Source organism: Serinus canaria, chromosome 9 (assembly GCF_022539315.1).
Source record: "Serinus canaria isolate serCan28SL12 chromosome 9, serCan2020, whole genome shotgun sequence".
NCBI lineage: Eukaryota > Metazoa > Chordata > Aves > Passeriformes > Fringillidae > Serinus > Serinus canaria.
In genome coordinates this window covers 6,584,631-6,597,090 of record NC_066323.1, presented here as the reverse complement: position 1 = coordinate 6,597,090, position 12,460 = coordinate 6,584,631, and the positions used below count along the sequence as shown (strand labels likewise).

General features: G+C 43.5%; 1 protein-coding gene across 1 annotated transcript in view; it reads left to right on the top strand.

Moving 5' to 3' along the window:
• The window catches only part of GNB4 (G protein subunit beta 4), a 29,804-nt gene extending 18,825 nt beyond the window's left edge, over window positions 1-10,979 (top strand). The window contains exons 3-10 of the mRNA XM_030227363.2: window positions 502-540; window positions 1,217-1,323; window positions 2,164-2,227; window positions 2,949-3,111; window positions 3,284-3,350; window positions 3,484-3,685; window positions 4,863-5,079; window positions 6,216-10,979. Coding sequence (XP_030083223.1) covers window positions 502-540; window positions 1,217-1,323; window positions 2,164-2,227; window positions 2,949-3,111; window positions 3,284-3,350; window positions 3,484-3,685; window positions 4,863-5,079; window positions 6,216-6,322 — 966 coding nt within the window. The 3' untranslated portion in view covers window positions 6,323-10,979. The remainder of the gene's footprint in view (window positions 1-501; window positions 541-1,216; window positions 1,324-2,163; window positions 2,228-2,948; window positions 3,112-3,283; window positions 3,351-3,483; window positions 3,686-4,862; window positions 5,080-6,215) is intronic.
• The last annotated feature ends 1,481 nt before the right edge of the window (window positions 10,980-12,460 follow it).

Genomic DNA, 12,460 nt, shown 5'->3' with positions numbered 1-12,460 from the left:
TTTTCACCCTGCCTCTCCCAACCAGCAGGAGGGTTAATTTGGGCAAGAGCCTCATGTGGCACAGAGCTTGCTAATCCTGTGTAATATGTGGTTGCTTTTCCAGGTGGATCAGTTCTTCCCTTGTGCTCAGCACACCCTGAGCAAGCACATCCACCCCAGGGAAGGAGTACAGGGAAAAGGGTAGGCACTGGGACTTCAGGATGGCTCCAAATGCCTTTGAATCCCATAGTCTGTAGAAAGGGAGATTCAAAGGCTGCTGGGGCATGGCCTTTCTTAAGTCCCTCTTCCTCCACTACCCCTTGTTGTGTGCCGTTGCTTTTTAGATTCCTTGCACAATGAAATAGATTAGGGTGACAGAAGGAATATTGGCATGTCAGTTGGTGGTGGTGTGTGGCTTTGAGTGTGTTGAAATTTGGTTCAGGAGTTACTTTTCCTTTAGACCTTCTCAGCTGATGATCAGTGTTGCCTTTCCAATTCAATTTGTTCCATTTTTTGTTTCAGGATGCCAGGAAAGCCTGTAGTGACACAACTCTTGCTCAGGTACGTTCCTGTTCTTTGTGTAGGCTGTTTATTGAGAGATGAAAAAATAAAAAGATCAGTTTGTGACTCTAGCGTGTTCCTGTTCAGTAACTGAAAAAATAAAGTGAAAGAAGCCTTTGGAAATGTACAGTGTTGTTTAGTTTTAAATAACTGTAAAAGCCTCAGCAAAAAAACCCAAACAGTCAACCCCCCCCCACTATCTTAATGGATCCTGCTTCCAGTTTACCTTTTAAGTAGAGTATGTTTATTGTGTTAAATATATTTAGAAAGACTTAAATAAATATCTTCTAGCAGTTTTTTGGAAACAATTATTTTGCATATAAAGTTCTGCCATGCTTTTAAAAAGTAACAGTGCAGTAAATACTGAAGCATTTTCTTTCTTTGTTTTAAAATGAAAACTTTGAGATTTAATAATCTTAAATAGTCTTAGTATAACACAGAAGTATTTTAAAAGAGCTTCCTGAAGTTTCACTGTAGCCCCTGTGAAGTGTGTTATGTCTCTGTAAAATCTGTTTGTGTCGGTGTTGCTGGGTGTACACCAGTATCCTATTTTTTTAATGGTTTTTGTTGTGTGCCAAGATAGATAATATTCTATCAAAGTTCAAATGTATTTTTGTTATCTTGTGCATTAAAAATAGTTCCCAGTATCTCAGGGGTTTGTTGGGTTTATTTTTAGATCACAACAAGTCTGGACTCTGTGGGTCGAATCCAAATGCGAACCCGGCGCACGCTCAGAGGTCACTTAGCCAAAATCTATGCCATGCACTGGGGATCCGACTCCAGGTGTGTACAGGGAGCCTCGGAGCTGCCAGGGAAGGGCTGGGGGTCCCACTGGCACCTTCAGTTTAGTGTCAGGCCCTGGGAGCCTCATGGGGTGGAGTTGGTGCCCTTGAAGGGGATCACAGACCAGCACTGGTGGGGGGTTCAGAGAACAGATACTTTGCCTGGTCTTGCGCATTTTGCTTTCTCCTTCTTTCAACTTTTGAGTCTTTTTAAGCAAGAGAAGAGTATGTGACGAGGCATATTTTTTGGAATGTTGGACTTTCCAAAATGTTGAAGAACTATGTAACTTCTATGGTAGGGATTTAAAAACTTTATTGACAAATTTTTATTTCATCGAAAAAAAGATCCTTTTGTACCTAGTGGGAAAAGTAACTTGGAGTTTTGTTTTGCTGCCTTTAGAGCAGCTGATGGTGAGGTGTAAACAGTGCCTCGTGGTCTGCTCTGTATTGTGTCCTCCAGGGAGAAATTCATCTAGAATCTGTTCTCAAGTTTTATTTTTGCCTAAATTCCTTATTTGCTTTTGAGTAACTGTGTAGTTATATGAATAATGAAAGCAGTTGTGGAGAGAGTTCATAAAATGTGTTTTTAGTGAGTTGTGCACTTGTGTTCATTTTCAGTCATGAGTCCCCATGGGATTCCTCAGTCAGGGGATATGGAGATCTAGATCTTTGCAGACTTTTTCCAACAAATGTACCCTGTCAATAAAAATGAAAAAGCAGAGGGTAATAAAGAAATTATAAAACTTCTGAATCACTTGATAATCATGCATTATGTATGTCTATTTTGAGAATTTTTTTTGTTTTTTTATATTAACATATTTTATTTTGTATTCCTATTTAGGCTACTAGTCAGTGCTTCTCAAGATGGAAAATTAATTATTTGGGATAGTTATACAACAAATAAGGTAGATATTTATAATCCTTATCAATAATTCATGTATAAGCTGTGTGTTTGAATGGGTTTGTGTCTATTTTTTACCATGGTTATAAGTCAAAAATCAAACGTAGTCTTTCTCATTCACACAAACTTTTTGTTCCTTTCATGGCTGGGTGAGCACTAGTGATGTAAGTTGTGTCTCTGAAGCAATAGTTAATTACATTATAACATGTAACATTTTCACTCTTACTTGCCTAGTGCAGTAGCTGTAGCTCTCTGCCTGTGTGGTGTTGCTTCTAAAACTAACTTGGTTTTGAATTATAGAAATACACCACCTCAGAATTTACAGCAGTGCTTTGGGTTTGAGGGCAGGGGAAGGAGAAGGAAGAGAAACAGCCGTTAGGGAAAAGCTTAGGTAGTGTGGAGTGGAGCTGTGCTTCTGTAAACCATGCAGTCTCCATGGGGACAGCCATCCAGCCTAACAGCCTATAGTTTAAAGATGTAAAAAAGTTGGACAGAGAAATCTGAACTAGAATAAACGGAGATTGTGAATGTTTAAGTTTACGATAGCTTTGCCATGAAATAACATAGTGAAGATCTGTAAATCTGCCCTGCAGATACTGCTGGTATCTGTCACCCAGGGGCTGTGGGTGTGTAAAATGCAGTGAGTTGGATGTAGTCTGTTGTGAACCCAGATGCTGCTGCTGGGGTTCTGGTGTGTGCTCTGAGCCAGCAGTGTGTCTCTGCAGATGCATGCCATCCCCCTGAGGTCCTCGTGGGTGATGACCTGTGCCTACGCTCCCTCGGGCAACTACGTGGCCTGCGGAGGCCTGGACAACATCTGCTCCATCTACAACCTGAAAACCAGGGAGGGCAACGTGCGCGTGAGCCGCGAGCTGCCGGGGCACACAGGTCAGTGCTCCTGCCTCACCTGCTGGGCTGCTGCAGCAAGGGAAACAGCCCTGCTTCGGGCTGGGCACTGCTTGTGCTCTGCTTGTGTGGGAGAGCTTGGGTGCTGTTCTTGCATTTTCACCTTCAGCTGTTACTCCTGGGTCAAACCCTTACACAGCTGTTTTGTTTTTAGGATACTTGTCCTGTTGTCGCTTCCTAGATGACAACCAAATTGTCACTAGCTCAGGAGACACCACTTGGTGAGTTTTTGAGCTCTGTTGGCCTTTCCCCACCCCCTCTTTTTTCCTTTTTTTTTTCTCTCCAGTGCCTTAATTTGTGTTTAAAATTTCCACTCTGAAATAATGACAGACGTTATGTTAACTTCATCTGCAGTGCTTTGTGGGATATTGAAACTGGCCAGCAGACCACCACGTTCACTGGGCACACTGGAGATGTGATGAGCCTCTCTCTGAGCCCAGACATGAGGACTTTTGTCTCGGGCGCCTGCGATGCCTCCTCGAAGCTTTGGGATATCCGCGATGGGATGTGCAGGCAGTCGTTCACAGGGCACGTGTCAGACATTAATGCAGTTTGTGTAAGTGATCCTCCTGGTTCCACGTGGGAAGAAAGGGGGAGGATAAAGGCTACATTTGCATGAATTCAGCTTAGAGTCGACTGAGCTGCCTTGATTTAAAATCAATTAGTTAGGGTAGAGAATGTTAAATTGTATGTAATGGAGAAGGTTGTGTAATAACTTACTTACAATCCACTTTGTAACTGAATTATTGTTGCCATTTTCTGTGATGCACTGCGCTGTTCCTGGAATAGTTTCACCTGTGTTTTTATTCAGTAACTGAGACATCACTTTTTTTAAGAAGTAAAGAATGGACTAGGGAAACTTTTTGAAGTGTGGCAATATATTAAAACCTGAAAATTATAGATAAATGCAGTATATTGACAGGGTGCAACACAGCCAAGCATCCTCATCTTCAAGTTTTTTTGTTGAACAAAAAGAGCTTTCAGCGAAATATTCTGGAAGGCAATTAAAATTAGTATTGATATAGAATATTCCCTGGAATAAGACGGTAATATTTAGAAACTGGATTATATTTCCCCTCTGTCATAGTAACACTATGTTTTGATCTGCAAGATCCAGGCTCTGGTAAGTAGAGAAAGGAATTTAAGTCAAAGCTGCATCTGTTTTTGATAAACATGAAAAATTGTTAAGGCTGAGAAAATACCAAACACATGACCAGTACAGAAATGCAGTTCCTGTACTTAGACCTGGACCCTGAGATGTGCTGGGCTCTCTCCATTCCCATTTCAATCAATATTGCTGTTGAGAGAAGAACTCGGATTTGGAATAGATTTTTTTTAGGAAAATGAATTGCTTGTTTGCAGTCTTCTGTGTTGGCTGAGCCAACCTGACTGACTAGCTCAGGATGGAACACTGTGTTCCACTTCAGCCAGGATGTGCAGAGCTGGGGTTTGCTTCATTTTATAGGAGTCAGTGGCATCCCCTGTGACTGCTCTTAGAGCACACACAGGAGCTGCCTGGCTGTTACTCCAGTCACTCAGGTGTCCCCAGTACTGTTCCAGAGGTGTTCCCTTGCATAGATGCGTACATGCATTTTCCAACATGCAGACACTTCTTTAAAACAAACCGTTCTGCCTTTGCCTAGTGAAACAGTCCTGTGCTGCCGTTCAGCTCGGCATGCCCAGTGTGTATTTTGGTGCTGAACCCCTGTGTCTCGCTCCCCCGTTTTCGGCAGTTCTTCCCGAACGGCCACGCGTTCGCCACGGGCTCTGACGACGCCACGTGCCGGCTGTTCGACCTGCGCGCGGACCAGGAGCTGATGATGTACTCCCACGACAACATCATCTGCGGCATCACCTCCGTCGCCTTCTCCAAGAGCGGCCGCCTCCTGCTCGCGGGCTACGACGACTTCAACTGCAACGTGTGGGACACCCTCAAAGGGGAGAGGGCAGGTGAGGACACGCCGCAGTCCCTGCGGAATGCAGAGCCAGGGCACTGCCGGTGCTGGTGATGTGGGTCTGCTGGATTCCTTCTAGTGCTGTTTTCTCCTTTTAGTGCGTGTGGTTGTGTCTTCCAGAAGTCACACTGCATTTCAGTTCCATCTCCGTGGTGTGAGCAGTAAATGAGTCAGGAGAACAGGCCTGTTCTTGGGCTTTACAGATCTGTGTGCCGGGAGATCCCAGCTCTTGAGGCTGGGGGAATGCCCTCCAAAATTGCATCTACAGAAAATGTATTTCACTGAAGTGTATGGGATTAAGTAGTGCAAAATTACACGTTTGCATTGTGGTTTGCACCCATGAGTGGCAGTAATTCAGATGTAGCTACGGGAGTCTTTTGGCTTTGCATTCCCTGCTGTTGGAAGAAAGGGAAAGTGGAAACTTCTGGTCCTTGAATCAGTCACTTTTGTCAGGACACGGCATGTTTTATAGCACAGCTATTTCTTTCTCACTTCTTACAGAAATTTAAATGCTTGGGCCTGGTTCAGTTCTGAACATCAGTTCTGCTGTCCAGATTGAAAATAAATCCTTTTCCTTAGTTCTACTACACCTGGATGGGGAACCTTGGGAGAGCAGACAAGGGCAAGAAGACTTAGAGAGAGAACAGAACCAAAGCAGGAAAGAGGCAGGCTAGTGCTGCTCTTCCGTTTGCCACAGTACATGGGGGATTTGTAATCCCTAGGGTTTGCAGAACTTGGGAAACTCACGGTAGTTGAGTGCATCCATGACTTTGTCGAGACATGACACTGGATTTTGGGAGCGTTTGATGGCTGAAATTGTAGACAGCACTGTAGAAAACAGGGAAAAACCAGTAGAGAGCCAGATTAGGTAAGACATCTATGGGACAGAAAGGAGAGGTAAGGGCAGAGAGAATAATGGAGCCAATATTGTCTGTAGATACTTTTACATACCTTATTGTTGGGGTTTTTGATAAGGCTGTGTGGTTCCTCAGAGTAAAAACAAAAAGGAGAGTTAAGATCTTGCATTATATCTTCTTTAGTACTCTCAAGACTTACTTAGGAGAGCAGAGAAACAACTGAAGTCCTTGACATCTTGCAGATACTAAACTTCCATTGCTTCTTCTTTTCCAGGTGTCCTGGCTGGCCATGACAACCGTGTCAGCTGTTTAGGTGTTACTGATGACGGCATGGCTGTAGCTACAGGGTCTTGGGACAGTTTTCTCAGAATCTGGAATTAACTGGGAGCCAAACATGTACATTCTCCATTTGAGATCTGGAGAGATCAATGCTGCAGCCTATAGCTGTGAAATAACATTTCTACCTTGTATTTGCAGGTGAAGTTTTTCTATTCACTGATTATTACACAAAAAGGCTTTCTGTAAACTAGGAAAAAAAATCAAGTGAAGAAATAGGGGAGGGGGGAAGAAATCACTGACTTTTTAAAAGGGGCCAGCACACATAATCATGGTGACCGACAAACTAAGAGCCAGTCTTTTTGTTTTTGGTGGTTTGGTTAGATTGTCCTTGAAGGGTTTTTGCTTGTGCTCAGTCTGCTAATCCTGTACTTTTTTTTGTACATAACAGAATATACACATTATAGCAGCCAATCATGTAACATTTGTCTGTATGTAAAGAAATATGTTTGCATTTTTTATGGAACTACATTTATAGCTTTGCTTTTAACCTGAGATGTCACTTCTGAGTTTTGTAGTGGGTGAAACTAGATTGCTGTTTTAAATGTTTTTGTGAATTTACTGTAGATAAAGTGAAACCAATGGTATGTATGTGTTTTTTATAATGGAAGGCATTTGAATTTTTTTTAAAGGCCCTGGAGACTCCCAGTTAATACCTACCGCCTTATTCACTCACTTCTTGACCTGCTTGCCTGTTTTTGATCAGGGGGGTTCTTCCTTCAAGCCTGGTTCATCCATTGGCAGTCATGACCTCCAAACACCAAGGAGTTAATGCCAGGTAGACTTGCACCAACAGCAGAAATAATTGGCAAATAAAGTAAATCCAGATGTTTTAGCTTCCTCCCTGCAGGTTTTTGCATCAGTTATTCCATGCAGTCTGTGGGTACAGAAGCCAAGTGGCCGAGTGCTGTGGCCAGCTCAGCTCTGGCCAAACATGTGGGTTTGGCTCCTCACAAGCTCCAGCTGATCTGCACTCACAGTGACTTGGCTGCTGCTCAGAGCCCAGAGCAGTGTGTGCAGAGATTGCTCATTCCACACCAACTGAGAAATTCAGGAGGACTTTGCTTAAATTCCTGAAGAGGATTTAACTGTGCAGTTAATTGCTTGTAATTCCCCTCCAGATTCAGGGGTTGCCAAAGCACACCACAGCCAAAATGCTTGTTGTTCTGTGCAGTGTGAATTACCAAAGGAACTGTGTAACTTAACTGCACCTGTGTGACCCCTGAAAACTCCCGGCATAACCCTGAGGATATGTGCTTGTTCTGTGTGCTCACTGAGGGCTGTGCCATGGGGGTTTCGTGATGCCAGATATTCTGCAGCTCCAATACTGTAATTGGCCATTTCTGCTCCTTTCCCAATTCGATTCTGATTTTGCTGTCAGTTGCTTAGAAATCCCACCAAGTACAGTTCAGTGCAGAGACAGGAAAATCTTGTGACTGATGCCCATTAGAAACTGCCCAGGGAGGATGCTTAACTTTTTGGTGCCTGGCAGCATGTCTGTACTCCCAGTGGATGTTCCTTTGGGAATCTGAACAACTGTGGCTACTTTTGAATGGGGGATTAAGTCTGTTGGCTTCTCTTAAGTGACTTATTTTAAAGATAAGGTGAATTTTAAATCACCAGGTTGGAAGATGATGTTAGCTGTCATTAATTGGAACTGATGGGGAGTCTGGGTGTCTCTGGGCCAGGTAGGAAAGAGAAGGACCCAGAATCCTGTAATTCTGACATTTTTTAATCCTAAACTTCAGTACTTCCAGACTGTGCCTGTAAACTCGCCATGTCTATAATGGTGAAGGTGCCAATAAATGTACCAGTTAATCACGGTAAATTCACTTTTAAAATAAGAAAAAGGCGCTTCTTATACTGGAGAAGGAACATTTCCTAACAGCAGCCTGTGGTGTAGGACCAAAATCCCACTGTATTGTGTCTCACAGGAATTCCTCAATGTTTTGCTTTGTGATCTGTCTGCATTTATAGAACTATTAAGGAATTCTTGTAACTCTCTTAAGTGAGCAGTTCTTTGGGATCTTGCAGACTCAGTTTATTTTTTAGTGGTGCACTTGATTATTTTTTTTAACTCACAGCTGCCTTGAGTGAATCATTCTGGAAATTTGTTACTAAGGAATTTTAAGAAAATATTCTTTTTCTAAAAAAATTCTTTTCCATAGAAGTGTGTTTTGAACCAATTTCCTAGTCAACACCTTTGCCTAGACAGGTGCCATTTTTACATTCTGGTATTAAAACTGGTTTCTACTTGTGAAACTCCAAAACCAATTTTACAGCTGTATATAACTTTTCTTACCAGTTCAGGTAGCCTGTAACAGTGGTAATGGCTCTTGTACAGGTATTACTGCAAGTAACTTCACTGTCATTGTTGGATGGCTGTTGCCTCTTGGATTCAGATGCTTTTGTAATAAATCCTAAGGAATGCCAACTACTTGCTGAGGTGTCCAACGGCATCACAGAGCTCTGCCTGCCTCTGCTCCTCGCTCAGCCCAGGTCTGAGGGGCTCCGCTGTCAGCACACGAGTCCTGGGAGAAGCCTGAGCACAGCGGGGGAATCGGCGTCTGGTGCGGCTTTGGAGCCTGAAGGAAGCCTGTGATAGATCCTGCCCAGGTGATGTTTGCTGTTCGTTACTGCCCTGGCTGTGGGTTGTTTTTCAAGCCTGCAGATTCCAGTACCACAGGTACTGTGTGATGCCACAGAACGACTCAGGCTGTGGCATTGCCTTCTTTAAATGGCTGGCAGGGACCTCTGGAGGTCGATGCCCCAGCCCAAGGGGAGGTGGCTTTTACAGTAAAAGCTCAAACTCCTCCTAGAAGACGGAAGGTAATAAAATGACCCTTGATAGGTTTTACCCCAGCTTTGAATTTCAAAGACACTGGTGTGTGCCTGCAGTTGACGTGGGCCCAGGTGTGCAGCTTGTGTGACTGTGCACCATGACAGCAAACTTTATCGCAGCAGGTCTTGCAGCATGAGTGGGCACATCTTCACTGGCTTTAAAAGTTTGTAGCCAGTGTACATCCTTAGCTGAATTATAAATAATTACAAATAAGTTCATTACAGAACTGGAGTAACCAAGAGCATTGTGCCAAACAGTGGCAGAGTAACTCTTGCCCAGCCTCTCTTACAAAGGCAATCTGTTACGGCTTGGGAAGCAGAACCATGTGCTTGATGTAACAAGGTTTATTTTATTCTGGTAGGGTTTGTCAGCATTTTCTAGTGTGGTCTAACTTTCCAATAGAGAGTTCTCCCTTCAGGCAAGTGCCCGGCCTGGGCTTGTTCCCATGTAGCCTTGGATGGCTGTTTATTGGTGGAGAAAGCAGTTAGAGATTCTGGAAACCACAGAAAGCTTCTGTGGCTTCGTGCTGATGTTTGCTCGTGCACTTCAGTAGTGTGGCCTGGTTCCATCTGCCTGCAGCCCTTTTCCTTCTACACACTGCTCTCCTCTGCTGTGCTGAACTGCAGATCTATGGCAGTGCTGGCAGAGCCAACAGCTCCGTGGATTGGCAGGATTTGTGCCACTCCAAAGGGAATGTTCATTAAAGAGGCTTTTCCTGCCCCAGGACAGGCCTGACCTTGCCTTGGCAAGGCTGAGCTGGAGCAGCAGCAGGTCTCAGTGTGTCCTTGCTGTAATGCATGGGGTGGAAGTAGTTGACTCCTTCCTTCAGTTGTGTAACCGCTCATCCCTTGATGAAGTTCACATTAATTATTTTAAGATGGAATGAAAACATTGTGAAAACATTCCCAGAGTTGTAGTCTGTCCTCTCTGGGGACACTGTCACCTCCACTAGGTTTAGTGCTGTGCTTTAAGATGTTGGTGAGAGTTTTGGCTAATCGGACTAGTTGGTATCAATGGTTGTGTAGCAGAATGGCTGGTTTTGAGATAGCATTTCCTGTCCAAGTACTTAGCATGGGTTGATGGTGCACTGTGTATCCAGTACTCTGGCATGCATGCTGGTCACACTCCTACACTTCAGAGGCACCAGAGCCTTTTATCCAATTGCTGGTTATGTAAAATACATGCAGAATGTTAATGCAGTGTTGTTATGGTAAATGTGTGAACAGTGTTACTAATTGATATAACTGATAACAGATTACATGTGCCTGACATTCTTATACCACACAGTATGTTTAGGTTTTAACTAATATGGACTTCGGTGGAATAGTCTTAGGTATTTCAAGCCTTTGTTTTACTTACACAATGGTGCTCTCTTTGTGTTTTTCTTTTTTTTTTTTTTTTAAATAAAAGCATCTGAACACTTGTAGTACATATTACATCCAAAGGAGTCCAAAGCAAAGTGCTTCTAAACATGCTTAATTTTACTTTGCCTTTAGTTCCCAGCATCTCTCATAAGCTTTTTTTGTTTTGTTTTTACTTGTTGCTGACTACTTTGGAAAACTTTGGTAATGTTACCAATTATGAAGTGATTCTGCACTGCCTTTGGATTATGTATGTATTCAGAAACAGTCTTAAAGCTTTTATTTAAGCTATTAAAAAACCAGGGACTTGTGCCATTTGTTCTTTAACAGTGCTGTTGTAAAAAGACTTCCCTGTGACAAGAAAATCACTTGCTATGAACTTTGTTTATAGCTTTTTTTTTTCCACGATGGATCTTTTTCTTTGTATTTGTACAGTGGCTCAGTGAAAGATGTTGCCATGAGTTGATATTGTAACCAATAAACAAGTGCTTTTAACCAACCTGGCTCAGCTGTCAGTGTTGTATTAGAGCAGCCCCTGGCCTGAAAGTGTCCCTGGGATGGGGATGGAGCAGCCACACAGCAGCAGCTGGCACCTGTCCTGGATCTGCATTACCCGTGGGAGTGATGTGCAGGCCTGCACCTGGGACAGAGCTGCCAAAGAACTTACTAGAGCACAGGGGTAGGACTTTTTTTAATAAATAACTGTAGAACACATGCATTGAAAGTTTTATCTTGATACAATGTCAATACAAATGCTCCACAAACAGAGCACTGATACACAGCTCTGCCCTCACCACACCAAGGTTGGGCTGCTTCTCAGGGGTGGGTTTGACACTTTCCCTCAAACCCCCAGGACTCCCCATGCACAGTCAGAACAAACAGCTGAACACACTGGTGGAACTGCTGTCTTCCCTTAATGCCTCTAGCATTACATCTTTCATCTATTTCCTGATGAGACAGCCCTTAGTTACTTGAAAATAGCAAACTCCTATACCTTAGAGCTCAATCTTTAACTTAGTCAATAGTAACACTGCCATAAAAATATATAAATACTCTGAAAAGGCCTTTCTTTTAAAGTAATTTTAAAAAGTCTAGTTAGAAAAAAGTAGATGTTGAATGACTGCAGACAGCAACAGCAGAAGGCTTTTAAAGAGGCTTTGCTGGAGGTGAGCAAAGGTCAAGGACTCCATCACAGCTGCCTGGAGTCTGACCTAGAGGAGACCTGTTCTACAGCAGAGGGACTGGGAAGGGAGAGATGGGGTTTACCATGTCCTGCTCCCTGAATGCAGCAACAGGAGCTCCAGGTCCCTCCTGGCACCCTGAGCCCCTTCTCCATCTGCACCAGCCATGCCCAGACCATCTCAGCACACCCTGCTGTGCCCGGCTGTGACACACCTGAACTCAGCACCTGACCATGGTTCTAGCCACATGCTCACAGGCAAAGGATCGCATCACTGCTCTACCAAATGCAAGAAACACGTTCTTCACTTTTATGTCATCAGTGCCCTCTTGGCTCAAGGATGTAGCCAGAGGAGCCTTGAGCCCACTGCATTTCCTTATTGCAGTTCACACTCTGCTGCCCAACACACTGGCACCTGCTTTCCAAACATCTCAGGAGTCCTTTCCCATGCCCGAATTTGTATTTCCCTTCACTAAACAAAATCACACCCACATGGAAAATGAGCACCCTCCATCCCTGGACAATTCCTAAGCAGCTGAAAGCAGGAGCTAAGCTCTTTCCCTGTCTGAGGTCCTGGATGCCAGGAAGTGAGACTTGCCACTGCTACATACTCATGAAAACCAGTGAGGACTTGGGGTTTTATTGTCAAGTGCCCAAAAAATTTAGTGTTTAAAGGTAATTTTTAACCCAAAATCTGCAAAATGAACATAACACTCAAGAGTACCACAGCTCTACCGTTTGGTTCACCATCAGAGTCCAAGTTTTACAACAACTGTCACCAGAGTAACATTAAAAATATA